The 21,886-nt window shown below is 44.0% G+C and overlaps 1 protein-coding gene across 2 annotated transcripts; it reads left to right on the top strand.

Annotated features, from left to right (window-relative positions):
• Window positions 1–14,622: 14,622 nt before the first annotated feature.
• On the top strand, window positions 14,623–21,873 carry LOC121761488 (cell division control protein 48 homolog C-like). 2 transcript variants are annotated; one of them, XM_042157131.1, is made up of 10 exons: window positions 14,623–15,561; window positions 16,414–16,967; window positions 19,206–19,358; window positions 19,756–19,884; window positions 19,983–20,081; window positions 20,542–20,616; window positions 20,719–20,783; window positions 20,891–21,092; window positions 21,456–21,578; window positions 21,659–21,873. In XM_042157131.1, the coding sequence occupies exons 1-10, from the start codon at window positions 14,784–14,786 to the stop codon at window positions 21,728–21,730; spliced, it is 2,250 nt and encodes a 749-aa protein (XP_042013065.1). In that variant the 5' UTR covers window positions 14,623–14,783; the 3' UTR covers window positions 21,731–21,873. The 2 variants fall into 2 exon arrangements, with proteins under 2 accessions (XP_042013065.1, XP_042013066.1); XM_042157132.1 differs by lacking the exons at window positions 21,456–21,578; window positions 21,659–21,873 and having other exon boundaries at window positions 20,719–20,779; window positions 20,891–21,020.
• The last annotated feature ends 13 nt before the right edge of the window (window positions 21,874–21,886 follow it).

Raw genomic sequence — 21,886 nt, forward strand, 5'->3', positions numbered from 1 at the left:
ACCATAATTCTCACTTGGAACGTTTCTCTGTCTCTCGTGGCATCATTAACCCCGTCCCCATTTCCGGCCCCAAGTCCCCTCCACATCATCATTCCTTTATAGGTGCGGCCTGTCAGTTGCGGCCCAGGCCCCAACTGCTGTAACCCTGCAGGTTGCGGCCCGAGCCGCAACTAATAAATGACACTATTCACAACTCCAACCTATTTAACTCGTAAACGCAATTCGTTGAACAATTGAAATCGGGAAAATGCATTGTTCATTAGAAATTAACATTACATTACTAGACGAAGCAAATTTGAAATACAAGAAACCCGGGCCACGACTACTACTTCTTCATTTGGGCGCGAAGGTAGGCGATCATCTCACGGTGCAACTCGAGCTCCTCGTCCGACATCTTCGATGTATCCCTCGATGTCAACTCCGTCAGCTGGCTCATCCGCCATGTAATATTCATCTCCGACAAAGTGTCGGCCATCTTATCCAGAGACGGATTGGTCGGCGGTGGCACCATAGCGGAGTTGCTCGCAGCTGCCTTCCCCTTTGCTTTCCTCTTGGCCGCCTTTGTTCCTGTCGGGCGGCTCTGAATGCTAGGAGAGGAGTAGAAGACATCGTCGTCCGTCACGTTGAGGTCGATCGCCGGACCTCCTTCGCTCGAAGAGTAGTTTCCGGAGGCGGAAACTTTGGTTCTCTTCGCCGCCCCAGTTGCCGCCGGCTCGGCACCGCTGGTGTACTTCGGGCTCTTCTCGACGAGCTTCCAAACTTCGAAGTACTTGAAGGTCTTCTTCCCGTCAGTGAAGAACGCCTCCTTCGCCTTCTCGACGAGGTCCGCCTCGCTGTGCCCGCTCGGCCACATACGGACTACGTTGGCCCACTTTCCGTTCCACTTGCTCATATCCGCCTGGACCCGGCCCCAATGCTTGCGCAGCTTCACGTAGCTACGCTCGCTCGACCCTTCCGGACGGCCAGCGTTATATTTCTGCGCAATCCGCTCCCAAAAAGCCTTGCCGGTCTGCTGGTTGCCGATGATAGGAACGCGGGATTGAAATGGATGGAACGCATGCTCGTATTTATAGACATCGAATTTTAAAAAAATACAAAATTGGATTTGCGTCCCGGCCCGAAGACCGTGTAACGCTAGGCCGGGACGCGGAACTTGCGGCCCGTCACCGTGCAACCCCGTCCCGGGCCGGGACGCGGGACGCTCCCCAGGCCGGGCACGCGTCACCGGGACGGGCCTGAGCCGTGCCGCCCTTCCGTGTAATGCATGGGACGGGCCGGGACTCGCAATTTGCGGCCCGGCCCCAAGGGTTACAGATGCTCTTATTCTCAACCTTCACTTGCTTATATTCCTCTCATCTCTCTGCTTTTTTTCCAATTTCTCCGCAATTCAGTCGAGTGTTAAAAGAAGATGGCAAAGGTGATCCGGCCACTGTGTGCAATGTGAAGTTACCGAGTCTTGATGAGCAATGTATGAGTGCTGCTTGTGGTACATGAGAGAAATCAATTAACAACCCCACACGAGTTGAACTTGTGAATGTGCCAAATGTGACAGCTAAGGTGGAGGACCACCCTTGTACTTGGAGAGACGTGTTGATCAAAGGATTGAAGAAGAAAGATGTTTTGCGGAGTTAGTTTTGATTAAGGTTGTAAACATGTTTTAATCTTGTACTGAATAGATTAGAGAAGAGTTCTAGATAGTTCGAATGAGGAGTATATGTATGGGATCTGTGAGCATTTGTTTTCAGGTAATGAAATAGCAACCTTTCTCTCAAACTATTTTTAGCATATTTCCGTTTCACTTTCTTCTTCATGAATTCCACAAGATGTTTTCATGGTATCAGAGCAGGATCATTTTGATCATGTCTCTCCTACCCCTCTAGTCTAGTTTCTTTGTATCTTTTCTAAAAAAATGGCAGAGGCCAATGAATCCATACCTCTGGCAACACCGCCACCAATCTTTTCTCAGTTACCTCCCATTTTGATTAAGTTGAGTGATGGAAATTTTCTTATGTAGCAGCAACAAGTAGATGTTACAGTTTATGGCTATGGCCTTCAAGGATTTATTACAAGAGAGACTGATTCTCCTCAGTAGTTCATCTCATACCAAGATGGAGAGTCAATGGTGTTAAATCCAGCCTTCATAACTTGGCAGAGGCAAGATAGGAGAGTAGTTGGGTGGCTCCTGTCTTCATTGTCTGAGAATGCTCTAACCTTGGTGGTAGGGCTCAGATCTGCCAGAGATATATGGAGCGCACTGGAGACCAACTTTGCAAGCCGTTCCACAGCCAATGTGATGCAATACTGACAACAAATGCAGATATTAAAGAATGATGGAATGTCCATGACTGAGTATTTGGGTAAGATGAGAATTTACTTTGATTTACTTGGATCTGTTGGTTGTAGAATCTCAGAAGTTGATCAAGTGCTACACATCTTGAGAGGACTTGGCCAAGATTATGATCTTGCAGTGTGTGCAGTGACTTCTAGATCAGATCCATGGAGCATTGGAGATGTTAGTGCATTCTTGCTGAGTTTTGAGTCCATAATGGAATCAACTAGGGCTCATTCCATCAGCTCAGATGCATCTCAACCTACATTAAATCTGGTCCAGCAGTAGTCTGGACAGAAAAGGGATCAACAAAATTTCAACAACAAGTTTGAGCCAGGAAGTGGAAGAGGATTGGGAGGAAGAAATCAAAGAGGTGGTCGAAGTGGAAGAGGCTATGGCAGAGGAGGTAACAAAATTGTTTGTCAGCTGTGTGAAAAGCCCGGTCATTCTGCAGCAAAATGTTGGCATATGTTCGAACACAACTATACACCACCTCAAGTTCAGTTCAGAGGAAATGTCCCCCCAACAGCAACAACAAGGATTTTTTAATCCTTCAGCTCACCTGGTTCAATCTGTGCCAAGATCTCATTGGGTTCCTTTTCTGTTGAAGCTCCATCAGAGTTCAGTAATGGCTCAAATGCCTCTTCAAGCTGGTATCCAGACTCAGGAGCGACGCATCATGTGTCTAATGATCTCAGTAACCTCAACATAAGTACTGAATATATTGGAGGTAAGAATCTCTTGCTTGGTGATGGAGCTGCTGTTAACATTGCAAATATTGGAGAAAGTGTTTTTAAATCTCACTCAGCTAGTTTTTCCATAAAACTTCATCTTAAAAATCTCTTACATGTTCCTAACATCACTAAAAACCTCCTAAGTGTCTCTAAGTTTGCTCAAGACAATTCTGTCTTTTTTGAATTTCACCCAAATTTTTGTTTTGTTAAAGATCTGTGCACCAAGGAAATTGTGCTCAAAAGAACCCTTGAGAGAGGCTTATATCATTTCCTAGTAGATCATACCCCAATCAAGCGAAGCACTATCTCCATCTCACCTTCCAGTCAAGAAAGTCCAGTTGTTCATTCCCTGAGATTGGTCAACTCCAAATCCAGCAGTAGTTCAAGTCATTCTCCTAGTCTAGATTTGTCTTTATGGCATAGTATATTAGAACATCCTACTCTAGATGTAGTTAAACTTGCTCTTAACAGTTGTAACATTCCCTATGATGCAATGAAAGAATCTTCACTTTGTTATCCTTGTTGTATATCAAAGGCTCATAAACTGCCATACTCTCACTCTCTTTCTCAGTATCATTCATCTCTTGAGCTTGTTCATAGTGACCTTTGGGGACCATCTCCTGTTAAATCTAGAAATGGATATTCATATTATGTTTCCTTTGTTGATCATTTCTCTAGATTTACTTGGATTTTTCTTCTCAAAAATAAGAGTGATGTTACTGTTGTTTTCAAGCAGTGCAAAGCCATGAGTGAAAACCTTTTAGGAGCAAAGATATAAATTCTACAGTCTGACTGGGGAGTGAGTTTCGAGGTCTAGTTCCTTTCCTCAAAGAGTTTCCTGCCCTTGTACCTGAGACGCTCGGATTTTGCACGGTTTACGGCCATTATTTGGTCCGTTTTGAATGACAGGGTTGCATTACATGTCCATTATTTGCATATTTTGTGTATTTTGGAATTTTGACATGTTTTGTGAGAAATGTGCATATTTGAGCTTAAAAAGGGAGTCAAAACGCGAAGTTGGAAAATATGGAGATTCAGGTTGCGTCCGGCGACCGCAGCAACACACCTGGCGACCGCCATATCCGTAGCGGCCTGCTCCGGAAAATCATGCATGGACTGAAGACACGCCCGGCGACCGCCGGACAATGCGTGGCAACCGCCACCCAAGAGTCAGAAGCTTCGGGCGATGCACGGCGGCCGCTGGACCTGTTCGCGCGCAGCAGTCCTAGTTCAAACCCATTTTTCTGGCGATTCTGAAGTTCGATCAGGGCGTTCTACATGTCATTCACGTTGTTACCAAGATGAAAAAGGATGATTGGGAAATCATATCTCACCTAACTTTTATTTTCGATGATTTTCAGCTGACCAGTCACAAGATATATGATGGATGTAAAATTGTGCAAGTTTGGCAGAGGAGCAAAAATATGATACAGGAAGACTTGATAATACAAGCATGTAAAAACTTGAAATATCAATTGCTAAATGAGACAATCGACCATCAATAAATTAGGAAAGGAACTACCTTATGAAGTTAAAAAACTATATATCCTTAACTATATAATGGCAATGCTCACAGTAATTGAAGGCCTCCAAATATAAAATAGCTCAACAAAATGAAAGGGAACCACCTCATAAACTTGTGAAAACATTATAAGCTTAACAATGCGGCGTTCAAGTTCCAATTTCAACAAATGAAGGCCTCCATCATCATCCCAGTTTGTATATCGCGTGGTGGAAAAATCTCCCATTTTAGCATATGGCCAAACCGTCTCATTAGCCTCCTGCCATAATGTATATACAATAACCAATAGGAGTATATAAAGTTCATATTTATCAAGTTTCAGGGGGAATTTGGAAATTTTGGGAGATACACTATGAAAATAAGGTTGCTAGATAAGACAATGTTAATTGGACAAGGTGAAACCTTATGTTATTTTAACAAAACAATATGACACCGAAAAGCATTAAACCATGCACAATCCAACCAATTAACTCAATGCGATAAGCTAAAGAAGTTAGAATTGGCTATCTAGTTGTCATCACACATCAATAGATCCTTCTCATATTTTTACATTACTCTTGTCAAGTAACTCAAAGAGAGAAAAAAACTCTTTTTTAGGATACCAAAATAAGAAACAAAAAAATGGGAAATTATAAATTAATCAAACATCAATACTGATATAATAAATGAGGAGAATATGGAAAATTATCTACAGAAAATAAGGAACACAACAAAACCACTGAACAAAGAAGAAAGACTCTAAATAGCACCTCCGCCACACTTTACTTTTGAGTCATTTGTTTTGGGCACAGGGATTTGGAAAGTGGTGTTTAATGGTTAAGTACAATTGAAAATAAAGTATGAGAGATAATAAAGTAGGAGAAAAAATAAAGAAGGGAAAAGAATAGAGAGAGATCAAAGTATGTATTTTTTGGCATTAATGGAAATGGTTGAAGCAACATGGAACCCAAAATGGAAAAGAATCCAGTAACATGGGACAAAGAGAGTATAATACTCCCTCCGTCCCATAAAAATAAGGGCGTTGGGTATGACACGAGAATTAAGACAAAATTAGTAAAGTAAGAGAGATGAAGAGAAAGGTATGGTAAAGTAAGAGAGAGGATGAGATGGTAGTTAAAGTAGTGCTAGTGGATAGTGAGACCTACATTATTAAATTGATATAACTTTCCAAACATAAATGCACATATTTTTGTGGGACGGACGGAAATGGAAAGTGCACATAGTATTTTTATGGGACGGAGGGAGTATAAAATAATAGAAAGTAATTACTCCAAGATAATGCCTTCAGCATGGCCACACCTCCAAGGAGGGCAATACACAGCTTGGGCCAGCAAAACTCTACTAATATCTGGAGGCTTTAAACTGAGAAACATACTCTACTAAGACTCCTTTTGAAATAAAATTCTGAAAAACTAAACACTCCTAAACCTACTCAAATTTGGAAAGGATAACTAACAAACTAAAAGATAAATTTGAAAAAGTCTGTAGAGAAGGCATGAACAAGGTGTGTATCAAATACTCAATTCTTTTTTTACCAACTTGTAGGGAATCGTCGAGTGTCAATCCGAGATCCTCCAGGTCTTTCCACTGAAAATGGTTTCCCATAAGCTTCATACCCATCTTCAAAGCCCCTTTTTGTAAGCTCTCATTCTAATGCCATCATTAAAAGAAATCATACGAGACTTATTTACTAATTCTACAACATATCCTGCTACAAAACCCTAAGTCAACCTAGCTAACTCCTCAAAACCAAAATCAACTTCGAACTTATATTTACTGTTAGAACTGATAGTATGCCATGCCCTTGATATTTTTTGGAACATCAACATCTAAAAGAAATTCACGATCAAACCGCTTCCTTAAGGCAAGGTCAAGAGCATTAGGTTTAATGGTTACTCCAATAGTCAGCACACAGCCACCAGGTCCACTATTAGATCTTTCAGAATCAGAACCGTAAGTCACAGGTTGCACTGCCACGAGCTTTCTGATTCTGAAGTCAATGCATCAATTTCATCAATGAACACAATAGATGGTGCTTTCTTGTATTCTCTGGAGAACAACTCTAGGATACCTGAACATGGTTTTAAAAGGTCAAATGGGAAAGAAATGGAAACAGTGGATTATACAAAAATCTAGAGATTAGGCTGTAGAGAGTAAGAAAGCTTAGTGACACAGTGGATTAGCAAGAGAAATCGAAGTGAATCAGAGGAAGTCTTAATAACAAAAATGAACTAGAAAAGTTAGCCTGAGTGAAGAATTTAGTTTATTCACTGAGATTAATTGCACTCATGTGATTTCCGATATGGTGAGCACAACAATATATAAGAGAGTGAAACCAACTGAGTTGTGTTTGGTTGAATACAATTCTACATACATTCAATTTTGCAAACAGGCATCCCAATCACATACAGAAGAACCAAGAGTCCAAGATAGTATATAACCCTGTTAAGAGTGGAATCTCCTAACGAAGAATTCAGTGAGCAAGAAACACGTCGGGACGATCCGGCGCCCAGGAGGTCTGGGTCGGCGGTTGTTTCCGGCGGCAGCTATACGCGAGCGAGAGTCTCGTCGTCAGCGATAGGGTTTGCGTTCCTTGTTGCACACGGTTGGGCCAGAAAGTTATGATTTTTATTGATATCTCATAATGAACGACGTGGCCCTATTTATACTAAACCCTAGGGTTGATTCGACCTATCCTAAACATTCGGGAAAGAATCAACGAAGAAAACCCGAACGGGGCTTATAATTCGCCCGACGCAATTACAATAAAATAATCGATAATTCCTACTTAATAATAACGAAAAAAAAGAAAGCAAAAGAATTAAAGAAAACAAAAATACTCTACTGTCTAATGACGTCTTCTACTTCGCGACGTAGTTGATCAGCTTCTGCGGAGGTTTGATGCGGTCTCTTGGCCTCAACGATCTTGCCTCCGCGTTAGTCACTTCCCTGTTCTGCTGCCTCTGTTTCCCGGGCCTCTTGGCTGTCTGTGGTACGTTCGCCTCCGCGGCCACCTCCGCGGAGGGTGGTTCTTCTCCCTGTGTTGTCGGGATATCCCTATCAACTCCCCCCCGGTTAGCAGAATCCTTGACCTCAAGGGGGATGTTCGGAAAACGTCGTTTGACTACGTCGAGGGGCTCCCATGACGGTGAGTCCGTCCCGTCCGACCATCGCACCAACACATGCTCCGTGGGTTTCCCTTCGTGCCACATAACCTGGGAACCCACAACGGCTATAGGGGTCGCCACCGGCCTGCTGCCCATGAACGCCTCCGGCAACTCCCTGCGGGGAATCGACTCCTCATCACCCGCGACGAATTCACGTAGCAAACTGACATGGAAAACGTCGTGAATTCTACTCCCTGACGGTAAGTGACGGGCCCCACGCGTTGCAAAACTTCAAAAGGGCCGTAGAAGCGCCTGGCCAACTTGGCCGAGAGCGGTTTGGCCACGGAGTGTTGGCGATAAGGTTGGAGCTTCAGCCACACCAAGTCCCCAACCTCAAACTCCACATGTCTCCTGTGCTTGTTCGCTTCCGCGCACATCCTCTGTTGAGCTTTAACCAAATTCGCTCTCAACTCGGTAAGCAACTGCCCGCGTTGCTGAATCAAATCCGCCACTTTAGGAGGCGTGGCAGCTGACGGCGGGGAGGCTACCAGCAGTGGCGGTTGACGACCATATAGTGCTCGGAAAGGAGACGTCCCTAGCGCCGCGTGGTGGAAGCAATTTAGCGCGAGTTCAGCCCATGGCAGGAAATTGCCCCACTTAGACGGTCGATCTGCCGCAAATGCCCTAAGGTACTGCTCGAGGCCGCGATTCCGAACCTCTGTCTGTCCATCCGATTGGGGATGATATGCCATTGAGAAATGCAACTTCGTTCCACTCAAGCGAAGCATTTCTTCCCATGTCGCATTCAAGAAAACGGAGTCCCTATCCGAGACCAAGGTCTTCGGAAACCCATGATGTCGGACCACTGTAGTGATGAAGAGATGTGCGACCCGTAAGGCGTCGAACTTAGCCGGCAACGGGGCGAAGTGTGCATACTTGGATAGGCGGTCCACCACGACCATAATCGTCGAGTATCCTTTTGATGGTGGCAGACCGGTAATAAAGTCCATCGACACGTCTTCCCACACCTGCGACGAGATCGGCAGCGGTTGCAACAGACCCGCTGGCTTTTGGGTCGAATACTTGGTGGATTGGCACACCGCGCACGCTTCGACGAATAATTTGACATCCTTGCGCATCCGCGGCCAATAGAAGCCTGCCGACAGGAGACGGAAGGTGCGGTCACTGCCCGAATGTCCCGCCATTGGAGTACAGTGATGCTCTGTGAGCAAAATTCGCTTCAGCTTTGAATCCGGACTAAGGAGGATCCGACGATTGAAATAAACCAGCCCGTCGACGAAGGACAGGTGTGCGGGGGCCGTGTGCGCCGCGATCTGCGCTACCAGGCCCTGCAGATCCGGCAGCTTCGCGGTCTCTTCCCGCAATTGCTGTATTACCTCCGGAATAGGGTGGGTCATTGCTGCGAATAAAGCAGCCACGGACTGCTGCCCTTGTTCCAACTCGGGAGCGGGTTCAGATAGGTCCCGGTCAGAAACGTGTTCTCGATCATCGTCACGTCTCGAGAGGGCGTCTGCTGCTTTGTTGGTGCTCCCTTTCTTGTATTCGATACTGAATTTAAACCCCATTAATTTTTTGATATAAAGATGCTGATCCGGGGTCTGCACTACTTGTTGAAGTAGATCCTTTAGGCTCTTCTGGTCGCTTCGGATAATAAATTCCCGGCCGAGGAGATATTGGCGCCATTTCTGCACTGCTTCTACTATGGCGTAGAGCTCCTTATGATAAGTTGAGGCTACCCGGCGACGTGGCCCAAGCTTCTTACTGAAATAGGCGATGGGATGTTTATCTTGAATCAACACCGCCCTTATGCCGACATCCGAAGCGTCGGTCTCGATGCAAAACGATTTATCGAAGTCCGGTAAGCTCAAGACCGGAGCCGTTGTCATGGCCCCTTTGAGAGCAACGAAAGCTGCCTCTCCCGCCTCCGACCACCCAAATGCTTCTTTCTTTAACAGGTCGGTTAGGGGTGCCGCGATCATGGCATACTTAGCAATGAAACGTCTGTAGTACCCTGTTAAACCTAAAAACCCCCGCAGTTGTTTGACCGTTTTTGGTGTCGGCCACGAGATCATGGCCTCTATCTTCGCGGGGTCGGCCTTAAGGCTGCCGTCTGAGACCAAATGACCTAAGTATTCCACCGTCGTGCTGCAGAATGAACACTTGGACAGTTTGACGAAGAAGTGATGACTCTTTAATAATTCCAACACTTGATCCAAATGAGTGCAATGTTCATCCAACGTGGGGCTGTACACGAGAATGTCGTCGAAGAAGACGATGACACATTTTCGCAGTAGGGGTTGAAAGATCCCGTTCATGGCTGCTTGAAATGTCGACGGGGCATTTGTGAGGCCGAATGGCATCACTAAGAACTCGAAGTGACCATCGTGTGTCCTGAAAGCCGTCTTAAACACGTCTGCCTCGTGCATTCTTATCTGATGGTAACCCGACCTCAAATCCAATTTAGTGAAAAAATGTGCACGGCCCAACTCATCAAAAAGTTCATCTGCTGTCGGTATTGGAAAATGATCTGGTACTGTTGCCATGTTCAATGCTCTGTAGTCGATGCAGAATCTGAACGAACCATCCTTCTTTCTAATCAACAGGACTGGCGAGGAGAAAGGACTTTGACTCCTTTGAATAATCCCTTGTGTGAGCATGTCTCGCACTTGTCGTTCGATCTCATTTTTCTGAAAATAAGGATATCTGTAGGGTCGCACATTGACTGGCTTCGCATTGGGGAGCAAATGGATCCGATGGTCATACTCGCGCCTTGGTGGCACCCCCGTCGGTACCTCAAACACCTGGCGGAATTTTTGCAGAACCGCCTGGATCACCGGCGGTGTGTCCTGGGGAAATTCCTCCGCCGGGGCTGGACCGGTGTCGTTCATATCAGGGTCTAGGTGGACTATCTCGTAGAATTCGTTAGCCGTGGAATGGGCAGCCAGTACTGCCAACGACTGCAAGGTTATGAGCCGCGGAGAGGGCTGCACCCCACGAAGTGCCACCTGCACTCCATCCCGGGAAAATTCCAAGGTCTTCCCCACAAAATCAGCCGAGATTTTCCCTAATGATTCCAACCAATCCATCCCTAGCACAATATCTGGGCCATGAATCTCCATGATGTGCAAGTCTAGCAGGAAGTCGATGCCCTGGATAGAGAGTTTGGTCCTTCGTGCTATGTGAGAACAAAGCAACGATGCACCGTTGCCCACATAGACCCTAAATGGCCGAATCGGGGTCAAGCACAACTGGAGCTGGCTCGCCACGCGTGGATGGAGAAAGTCATGATTGCTCCCTGTATCAATTAAGATGCTAACTGTAGTCGCGCCGATTGTACCGATGACGTTGAAAGGGCGAGATTTGCCAGACCCCGTCAAAGAATTGAGATGCGAGAGGTCCGCTGTGATCACCGTTTCCGGGTCGTCGCCGAGGTCAGAATCATCCAACTCCACGGTCCCCTCGTCCTCGCCTACATAACACAGCATTTTAAGTTTGCACACGTGCCCCGGCACCCATTTTTCCGGACAATGGTAGCATAGACCTTTCCTTGAGCGCTCCGCTCTTTCCGCATGTGAGACCCGGATGGGTCGGAATCCCGGCTTTGCTATCTCCTTATGCTGCGCGGCTGGTGGCAGGCTGGTATGGTCAGCCGTGGTAGGGTTAGCGGAGGCGCCCGAAAAACGGGGTTCCCGACTGCCCCACTTGCCTCGGAACTGCTGTGAATGGCGCCCTTCGTGTGACGCTGCCAGCCTTAACGCCAAAGCCATTGCTTCCGCCAATGACGATGGTTGTTGTAACTCAACCTTCTCCTGTATGGGTTCCTTGAGGCCCGTGATGAATATCGGGATGAGGGCCTCCTCGGAAATTCCTTGCACCCTATTAAGGTAACGATCAAAAGCATCGTGATACTCCGCGACGCTGCCCGTCTGTACTAGCTTCGATAAGGGTCCCGCACAATTACGGAAACTCTGTGGGTCGAACCTGTGGCGAACATCCTCCAAAAACTCAAGCCACGTGACAACCGGGTTGTTAGTCCTGTAATTAAAAACCCATTCTGCGGCCGGGGGCTGGAACAACATCACCACATAGTGGAGGCGATCTTCATCCGGCATCTGTAAGTGGTCGAAATAATATTCGACTCTAGAAATCCAATTCGAAGCGTCTGACCCATCGAAGCGCGGGGCCTTCATGTCCAGGTCCCGCGGTGTGTCCATTCTGCCCGTGTTGTGAGTACGGCGGTGGGAGGGAGAGTCCCAAGACGTCGACTGACGATACCCACCAAAACCGCGATCCAGCTCCGGAGGAAAGCGCGACGTCGGTCTCTCCCAAGCCGATCCGTATCTAGAGCCTGGACGTCCGTGACGATCAGGAATGCCCTGATGCCGAGACGCCATCAATCCTTCCCGCCGCGGTTGATCCCGAAAATCCACCCGTCGTCGGCGGATGTCCCCACCACGAGCGCGCCGGCTGTGGTTGAAAACCGAGGGACATCCCCGTCGGAAGCCATGACCTCGCGATGAGGGCGATGCGGAATCACATCCGTATCATCCGAGAAATATGGTGGATCCGGATCCGGGAGGATCGGAACCTCCAAATCGTCAACCCGTCGGTCCGTTGCCTCCAAGCGACATTCTAATTTGTCAAAGCGTGCCATAATCCTCTCGAATCCTATGGACATCGGATCAGAGGAGCCGGAGCCGCCAATGTGTAGGGAGCTTGATTGCGGATCTGACGGAGGCCGTACGCCGCCGTTGCCGCGGCGAGGAATCGACGCCTCGCGATGGGGCTGACCTGCCAGAATTTCTTGAGCGTTGCCGCCGGTCAATAGGCCGGCCGGTGGAAGAACAGAATCGGTAATATCCATGGTGAGTACGCAATGAAAGACACCAGTTGTTAAGAGTGGAATCTCCTAACGAAGAATTCAGTGAGCAAGAAACACGTCGGGACGATCCGGCACCCAGGAGGTCTGGGTCGGCGGTTGTTTCCGGCGGCAGCTATACGCGAGCGAGAGTCTCGTCGTCAGCGATAGGGTTTGCGTTCCTTGTTGCACACGGTTGGGCCAGAAAGTTATGATTTTTATTGATATCTCATAATGAACGACGTGTCCCTATTTATACTAAACCCTAGGGTTGATTCGACCTATCCTAAACATTCGGGAAAGAATCAACGAAGAAAACCCGAACGGGGCTTATAATTCGCCCGACGCAATTACAATAAAATAATCGATAATTCCTACTTAATAATAACGAAAAAAAAGAAAGCAAAAGAATTAAAGAAAACAAAAATACTCTACTGTCTAATGACGTCTTCTACTTCGCGACGTAGTTGATCAGCTTCTGCGGAGGTTTGATGCGGTCTCTTGGCCTCAACGATCTTGCCTCCGCGTTAGTCACTTCCCTGTTCTGCTGCCTCTGTTTCCCGGGCCTCTTGGCTGTCTGTGGTACGTTCGCCTCCGCGGCCACCTCCGCGGAGGGTGGTTCTTCTCCCTGTGTTGTCGGGATATCCCTATCAAACCCACACAACCATATACGCCAATTTTTCAAAAAAATAAGAGTCCATAGGCAAGAAGTCAGGAACATTCGCTTAAAACTGGTGGTAACCTATTTCTTAGGTCATGAGAATGAGAACCCATCACTGTTCTTGGCATTCTTGTCTTTTCCTTCAAGATCCTTATAATTTCTAAGAGATTCCTCCCAAGGGAATACATTGGCGGCCCGGGAAGGATTCGATGCTATTGGCTGTCCCAGTCTCACGACGCTTCAGAAATGTACTGCAGCAATCCGCCAGTTTGCTACTGGACAAACAGTGGATTTGTTCGACAAGTACCTGCACATTGGGTACAACACTGGGAGACTGTGACACTAGGAGACTGTGTTTGATGAACTTCTGCAAAGGAGTCCGGGCAACCTTCACTGACGAATATCTCTGGAAGCCAAACACCGCAGACTGTCAGTTTCTGCTCCAACTTCACGAAGCCCGGGATGCTTGGCAGCGTCGATTGCATGCATTGACAATGGAAGAATTGCCCTGTGGCGTGGAGGGGATCATACACGAGCGGCCACAAAGGCACCCGCCCCACCGTTATACTCTAGGCCGTTGCCGACTACTGGCTATGGATTTGACAAGCATTTTCAGGCTCTCTGGATCGAACAACGACATAAACGTACTCAGTCAATCCGACCTCTTTAGCGAAGTTTTGAATGGTAAAGCGCCAACTATCAACTTCACCGCTAACAACCGCTCCAATATAAAATTTGGTACTATCTTGCCGACGGTATCTATCCGATGGCCAACCTTCGTGAAGACGTTCAATAGGCCGATAAACGAAAAATAGGCTCTTTTTACGTAGAAGCAAGAGGCTGCTCGCGGAGATGTGGAGAGAGGTTCGGGGTTCTACAAGCTAGATTCCACATTATCAAATCCCCGACTCGTACATGGTTTATGAAGACTATGATCGACATCATGTATACATGCATAATCTTGCACAACATAATTGTCATCGACAAAGGACCTACTGCGGAAACTTGATTCGACCCTGAAACTCCGGCAGGCTCTACCGCAAGTAGTCCGCCTTGCAGTGGAGTGCATCCTTCTTTGCAAGAGCGAATGTGTGTTCGGGCAAGGACACGTGATTCTATCGCCACGCCCAACTATAGGAGGATCTAATGGAGCACATTTGAGCAAAATTTGGCAACCGTTAGACGATCTCCGCATTACTTTCCATGATTATGCAGATTTCAATAAGTTGTAGTATTAAGATTTCAATTATGTATTTTTCGTATTTTCGGATGTTGTAATTTCTGTGGTTTTTAATGATCTCCGCCGATCATCGGCCTTCAACACGTGATTTTTAATTTTTTTATTCCGTAATTTCTACAACAAGTGCATCACATTTTTTTCATTTCCCGCCCCAACATATTTTCTTCCCTCGTTTTTCTCCAAACTTTTTCTCTGACGAGAACCCATTTGTAGCCTGCATAGTACAAAGCGTCCTGGCGGAACAACGCCGGCGAGAACGGCAGCAGGAGGCGGCCAAATTACCACACACTACAACTTGCAGTGACCTAAACATGGGCTCCAGTCACCGGGAAACTCCTATTTCCGGCGAACAATTGAGCATGGCCGGATTAAGCGACCGAATCGCCAAGTGTCTCCTTCAATGTCAAGACCAAACTCTGCGCTGTCTCATCGAGTCCGCCGCCGCCGGAGCCAAAAACCTCAGCGACGCGCAAATCGTGCAGCTCATCTGCTCCACCTTCCCTCTGACATTCTCCCACCCCAACCGCAACCTCCTAATCGAACGCGTCGCGAAAATCACTCCGCTCTGGTGCAGGAGAGTGAGCGCCGTGGACGAGCCAGCAGCGAAAAGGCCAAAATTTGACCAAAGTTGGAATGCGAATCGGCAAATTGAGGTAGCTAAGGCTTCTGCTTCAGCTAGTTATTCTGATTCTAACGGTCAGGAACTTGATTCTGCTAGGAGTTATAGATTTGGTGGTTGTGGGAGGGATAAGGATGCGAATGAGGATAATATGGCGATAATTGGGGATTTTGTGCAAGGAAATAAATTAGGGGTTAGCATGACAGAGGTGAAGAAGAATGAGGTTAAGTGGCCAATGTTTAGGGATATTGGTGGGCTGTATTATATATTGGACTGTTTGAAAGAGGAGGTGATTGCCCCGATGTTCCAGATGAAGCTACTGTGTCACTTTGGATGCAAACCTACAACCGCAATTCTGTTACACGGTCCACCGGGCTGTGGGAAAACCATGCTTGCTCGAGCCATTGGCAATGAGACCCGAGTGCCGTTCTATGAAACGTCTGCTGTTTCGTTGAAGTCTGGAGTTTCAGGTATTGTGTTTTATGTCAAGATTGCCGCATTTTGGAACTTAATTGTGTGTTTTCTGTAATGTTGTTGTTGGAATATGAATGTCTATTTGGGGTTGCACTGTTGGACATAATCATGTGAATTGTGTGGTGTGTTTGCTGGAATGCTGGTGTCTATCAAATGCAGTTTATTTGGAGGGACTGCATTATACGGCTTATGTTTGCAAACTGTGTAATGCTTTTGTTGGAACACGGATGGCCACTGAATGCAGGTTATTTAGAGGGATTGCAATTGCATCCTATGACTTAATTGTGAAAATTGTGTGATGTATTTGTTGGAATGCTGGTGTCTATTGAGTATTGAGTGCAGTTATTTAGAGGGACTGCAATGTATGGCTTTTCTGTGCGATGGTGTGATGTGTTTTCATTATTGTGACACGTTACTGTCAGCCTTAAGCACATGTTCTTCCTTATGGAGTCTTATTTGTTTAAAATTGGCTTATATGGACGTGTGGGTTATATACTTATATGCTATCTTGTTTTTTCTACTTATATACCAAAAACAGCTCAGCTGGCTTCACTCTCTTATACATTTCTGTTCACCATATCCGGAATCACATGAATGCAATTAATCTCAGAGAATCATATGCTTAACTTTGGCTAACTTTTGTACTTGTTCATTTTGATTAAAGAAGCTTCCTTTCACTTCGATTTCTCTTTCTAAACCACTGTGTCACTAATCTTTCTGACTTCTCTACATTTTTAACTCTATATTTTTTTATAATTCACTTTTCTAAGGATAGTGTTTAATCGAATTAATCCTCAACCATCATACTTTGCATTCTTTCCCATTTGACTTTTTTGAACCATGTTCAGGTATCCAAGAGTTGTTCCGCAGAGCATACAAGAATGCACCATCTATTGTGTTCATTGATGAAATTGATGCATTGAATTCAGAAACGGAAAGCTTGTTCCGATGCCCAGTAAAACATTTGATTGCTTGCATGAAGGAACCTGTGAATGACGGTTCTGATTCTGAAAGATTTAATATTGGACGCGATGGCTATGTGCTGACAATTGGAGCAACCAATAAGACTGATGCTCTTGACCTTGCCTTAAGGCAGCGGTTTGATGATGAATATCTTTTAAATGTTCCAAGTGAAATTGAACGGCATGGCATACTAACAGTTCTAACACGTAATGATAAGTTTGAAGATGGTTCCGATCTTGGGAAGGTAGCAAAGTTTACTCAGGGTTATGTAGCAGGAGATTTGGTAGAACTAGTAAATAAGGCTCGTATGATTGCTTTCAAAGATGTCTTTTATTCGAGAACTTGCAGAAGGGATTTTGAAGACATGTATGAGGCTTATGGAATACCATTTTCAGATGAACAAATAGAGGAGTTCGTATTAACCTTGGAGTGTTTTATGGTAATCCTCTTGTACTCCCTACAAGTTGGTTCAAAAGGAATTGAGTATTTGATACGCATCTTATTCACTCTCTCTACGGACTTTTGTCTAGTATTTTTAGTATGTTAGTTATCTTTTCCTAATTTGAATTGGTTTAGGAGTCTTTAGTTTTTTAGAATTTTGTTTCATTTAGGAATCTTTAGTAGAGCCTGTTTGTCGGTTTCAAATCTCCATAGAATTTTGTTGTCGCAAGCTGTGTGCTACTGCCGATTGCCGTTTGTTGCCCTCCTTGGAGGTGTGGCCCTTCTGAAGCTGTTCAATCATTTTCTATTCAGTTATGTTATACTTCCTCGTTCCGATGTTACTAGAGTCGTAATCCATTGTTATGTTCCATGTTGCTTTAGTCATTTCATTTCCATTTATGGCAAAAAATAACAAATTTAATTGTTACTTTGTTCTCTGTCTTACTTTATGCTCTCTCCTAATTTTTTTCTCTTCTACGTAACCATGAAACACTATCTCTTAAATCCCATACCCAAAAGAAATGACTAATGTAACGAGGGACAGAGCCAGTACTCCCTCTGTCCCACTCAAGATGTCCACATTCTTGAGTGGCATGGGATTTTAGGAGTTGTTCGATGAAGTAAGTAGAGAGAAAAAAGTAGTTAAATACTCCCTCCGTCCCGGGTTAGTCGCATGTTTGCTTTTCGGCACGGAGATTAAGGAATGAGTGATTAGCAAAGGCAACAATTGTGGCTGTAGGTGATAATTTTTACTAAAAATGGAAAGAGTGCAAATAACTTGGGACGCCCAGAAAGGAACATAGTGCAAGTAACACGGGACGGAGGGAGTATTTTAATGAGAGGGAGAGAGAGGGATTTATTTCCAAATATAGAAAGTGGACATCTTGGGTGGGACAAACTAAAAAGGAAAGGTGGACATTTTGAATAGAACGGAGGTAGTACTATTTTGGTCTTTAGATTTCCCGTTTAGTTGGCTGTTGTGTTCCTTATTCTCTATAGCCGATTATCCATCTTCTCCACCTTTACTCCTATCAATACAGATATGTAATTAATTTATAATTTTCCACTTTTTTGTTTCTTATTTTTAATATCATAAAAAGAGTTTTTTTTCTTTTCTTCTAAAACTATAAGTACGGACCATTGCACCCCCTTTTATTTGTGTTACTTGACAAGAGTTATGTTAAATATGAGAAGGAACCATTGGTATGTGATGACAACTAGATAGCCAATTCTGTCTGGGCTTGTTGCCTTGTTGGTCAGTAATATGTTACACCCTACCTTCATGCTATTCTATTTGGCGAGCAGACGAGAAGTGTAATATATAAAAACCATCATTCTGTTTGGTTTGATGGGTGAGGGTAGAGGGTAGAGGGTCTAGGGAAGGGGGCAGGGGAGTACATGCCTTGATATGTGTATTAACCTAGGGCATAGGCAGAATTGTGGATAAACAATAGGCATATTGATAGGGACTCGGAACAGTTACTCGAGCCATCCAACCAAGCCCGCCCAATCAGCTCGGCAACAGCAACGTCAACAATCTGCCTTTTTTCCTATTTACCATATCTTTAAGATTTAGCATATCTTTTATAATTTCATTGAGTATTTTATAGGTCTTCTAGATTTAGATTCCTCTCCTATTTAAAGGAGATCTTGCAAACAATGAATCATTGAGAAATAAGTATAAACTTATCTCATTCTTGGTTCTGGTGGAAATCTCCCCCTAGCACCTCAGTTCGTGGTGCTTAGGCTCGATAGGTCAAGGACCTATCACATATGGAGGGGTTTCATTTTTGCTACACTTTTCAAAATTCTTCATGTTTCTTGTCATGTATAGGCATTCGCATGGATGTGTGACAAGATTGCCGTTTTTCTTCTCTAAAATAAAGTACCTTCCCCTAACTTGGGTCTGGTGTTGGTCTTTTTGTTTCAACTTCTTTAGCTTATCGCATTGCGCTAACTGGTTGGATTATGCTCGGTTTAAAGCTTTGATGTGTCATATTTTTTTTGTTTAACTTACATACAGCTTCTATCTTGTCCAACCATCATTTCCTTGTGTAGCTACCTTCTTTTCATAGTGTCCGTCTCTCAAGTTTTCCAAATTATCCCTGATAGTAGATTTTTTTTATTCTTGTTAAGTTTTGGCATAGGCATATCCCTTCAGCGAGATCTTTTGTTCATGTTAAAACTTTTTACGTTTCACCATCGGGCATAATAATTGAAAACAAACTTATGGCAGGAAGCTAATGATAAGGTACAACCAAGTGCTGAAATGGAAGATTTTAGCCCCACACCATATAAAAACTGGGATGATGTTGGAGGCCTTCAATTGTTGAAATTGGAACTTGAACGCCGCATAGTTAAGCTTATAAAGTTTCCACAGGTTTATGAGGTAGTTCCCTTTCCTTTAGTTGAGCTGATTTATATTTAGAGGCCTTTAATTACTGTGAGCATTACCATCATATGTTAAGGATTATATAGTTTCTTAACTACATAAGGTAGTTTCCGTTTCTAATTTATTGATAGTTGATTGTCTCATGAGCCGTGACTCTCATCTAGCAATTCCGATTTGGTATGTCAAGTTTCTACATGCTTGTGTTATCAAGTCTTCCTGTATCATATGTTTGCTCTTCTGACAAACTTGCACAATTTTACATCATATATCTTGTGACTAGCCAGCTGAAAAATCATTGAGAGTAAAAGCTTGGTGAGATGAGATTTCCAGATTATCCTTTTTCTTGCTCAACTATCCGAGCTTAACATTGTCTAAATAAGCTTATCTTTTATAGTTTCTTAGGGAAAGTGGGGTGAAGAACTTGCCGACCTCCTTTTTCCTTTATGGTCCTTCGGGTTGTGGAAAGACATCGATTGTCGAGGCTTTAGCTAAAGAAGCAGGAGCGAATTTCATGCATATCAAGGTTCTCTCTTTCCTAACATTTGATCTTACTATAGTTGGTAATCAATATTGATCATTGATTCCTTATTGTGATAACTGATACTTTTGTTCTCAATATAGGTGGATGAACTTTTGAATTTGACGTGGCCCGAGGTGCTTGTGGAAAATATTTTCAAACGTGCAAAAAGTCAGCCTCCATGTGTAGTTTTATTTGATGAGGTACTTCGGTTAATCTGTTTTACTTAGTCCCGAGCTTGTTGGTAATGGTATTATTCCTACTGTGTAAAAGCTCACCCTCCTTGTAAAGAAACTTATTATAAATGACATGCAATCAACCTAATAAAATAGAGAGATAGTATCCGTAAAGGCTTTGTGGTTTGCTTTGTATTTGAACAAGAAAAAAGGGACATTAAGCTGTTCTCAAGTAATGAAATGTTCACTTAGGTCTCCTTAGTTGATACAAAGTCCTAGCATTCCTAAAATCGCTAAGATTTATCTCTGGTCTTTTTGTTTCTTTGTCTCCAGCACTAGCATTTTACAGGTCTTAGATATGGCGTCCTCTCTTTTCCTTTCTTTTTCTAAATATGTTGGCTAAAACATGCTCAACTCAAATGCAATTTATGTCTCGGTGTTCATTGAATGATATAGATCTCTTATGACCAACATCCTTTTCCATCAGTTGGACCTACATAATCTCACAGACAAAGATCTAGAGAGGGACAAAGATGCATGGAAGTCGGAGATATATGATCTGGTCCGTAAATGGCACTTTGCAAATGTTTTTGCTATTAATGTATTCATTATTTAGCAAATCTACGTATTAAGCTAATATGGATGACAATATCTTCTATTGCAGATAGAATGTTATATCAGTGATATAAGAAAAGAATCGCGTGTTTATGTGATTGTAACATCAAGTAGGTATGGGGTTCTTCATGGTTGCAAAGGAAGAAATATTTTGCTCAAAGAGTTTATCCTCTTTTCATGGGCCCTTATTTGTCATCTCTTACCTTGCTGACATATTGCAGGCTAGAGAATCTGGAGCGTATCTCGCTCATCAAAGAAGATTTTGGTAGGATTTTGTATGCTCCTCTTCCTACTCCAGAAGAAAGAGGAGAGATATTGAAGATTCTTGCTCGAAACAAGCCAATAGATCCCGAAGTGGATCTGATGGCTCTAGGAAAAGACGCCGCTTGTGAAAATTTCAGTGGCTCTGATCTATTTGCATTGGTAAGTATCATTCTTGTCAACTCCTTATGAATGACGAAAATTGTTATTGTTCTTGTTTAACTATAATAGCTGCATAGGTTAAGCAAATAAAAAGGAATAAAAGGGGAACATTGCACATCTTTTATGTGGTAAAATTTCAAATATACTCCATACTATGGGTATTCCGTAATTCTATCATGAACTATCGATGTAATATTAGTTGACCAATTTGCAAAGACAGTTTGAGATTGTTCTAAAAAATGTGATGATTCATGATACATTTGTCTAATTAGTTAACATCAGTATAATGTTTTGGCAACGATTTTCTCTCATATGTAGTAAGAGGGGAATAATGATAAGTGGCATTTTTTTTAAAAAAAACAGGTGGCAGAAGCTTCTAAGTTCGCCATTGATCGACCATTATTGTCCTGTGGGGGTAACATGACCATCAAAAATGAAGATTTTGAGGCTGCGTTGGCTGAAGTCTCCCCTTCTCTCTCAGCCAAGGTGCTGCTGGATTGCTTCTATGTTTTCCTCCTTTATCTACACGTTTCTTCGCATCACGTCTTTGATATTTTTGGGTCCAGGAACGCAACAAATGGGCGCTACACGCAAAGAAGATTGATGTTGCTCATGGCGCATCTGCGCTGGACTGGTAGACTTATGTTAACTTATTTTTGTGTGCATGATGTGAGATTCCTTCTCATCTTTTGTTGCTTGTTAGTAACATCTTAAAAATGTATGTCCATGTGAATCTAATCTCATATTTATTGACATATAGTACTATGTAATTTTGTTAGCACTAAACTTGTATA

Source organism: Salvia splendens, chromosome 13 (genome assembly GCF_004379255.2).
Source record: "Salvia splendens isolate huo1 chromosome 13, SspV2, whole genome shotgun sequence".
NCBI classification, from domain to species: domain Eukaryota; kingdom Viridiplantae; phylum Streptophyta; class Magnoliopsida; order Lamiales; family Lamiaceae; genus Salvia; species Salvia splendens.

Bases quoted from the DNA above. Each gene is read 5' to 3' on its own strand.
- LOC121761488 (XM_042157131.1), top strand. From the start codon at position 14,784: ATGGGCTCCAGTCACCGGGAAACTCCTATTTCCGGCGAACAATTGAGC. The intron at 15,562-16,413 runs GTATTGTGTTTT...AACCATGTTCAG, and splicing joins GTTGAAGTCTGGAGTTTCAG to GTATCCAAGAGTTGTTCCGC. The intron at 19,359-19,755 runs GTAGTTCCCTTT...TATCTTTTATAG, and splicing joins AGTTTCCACAGGTTTATGAG to TTTCTTAGGGAAAGTGGGGT.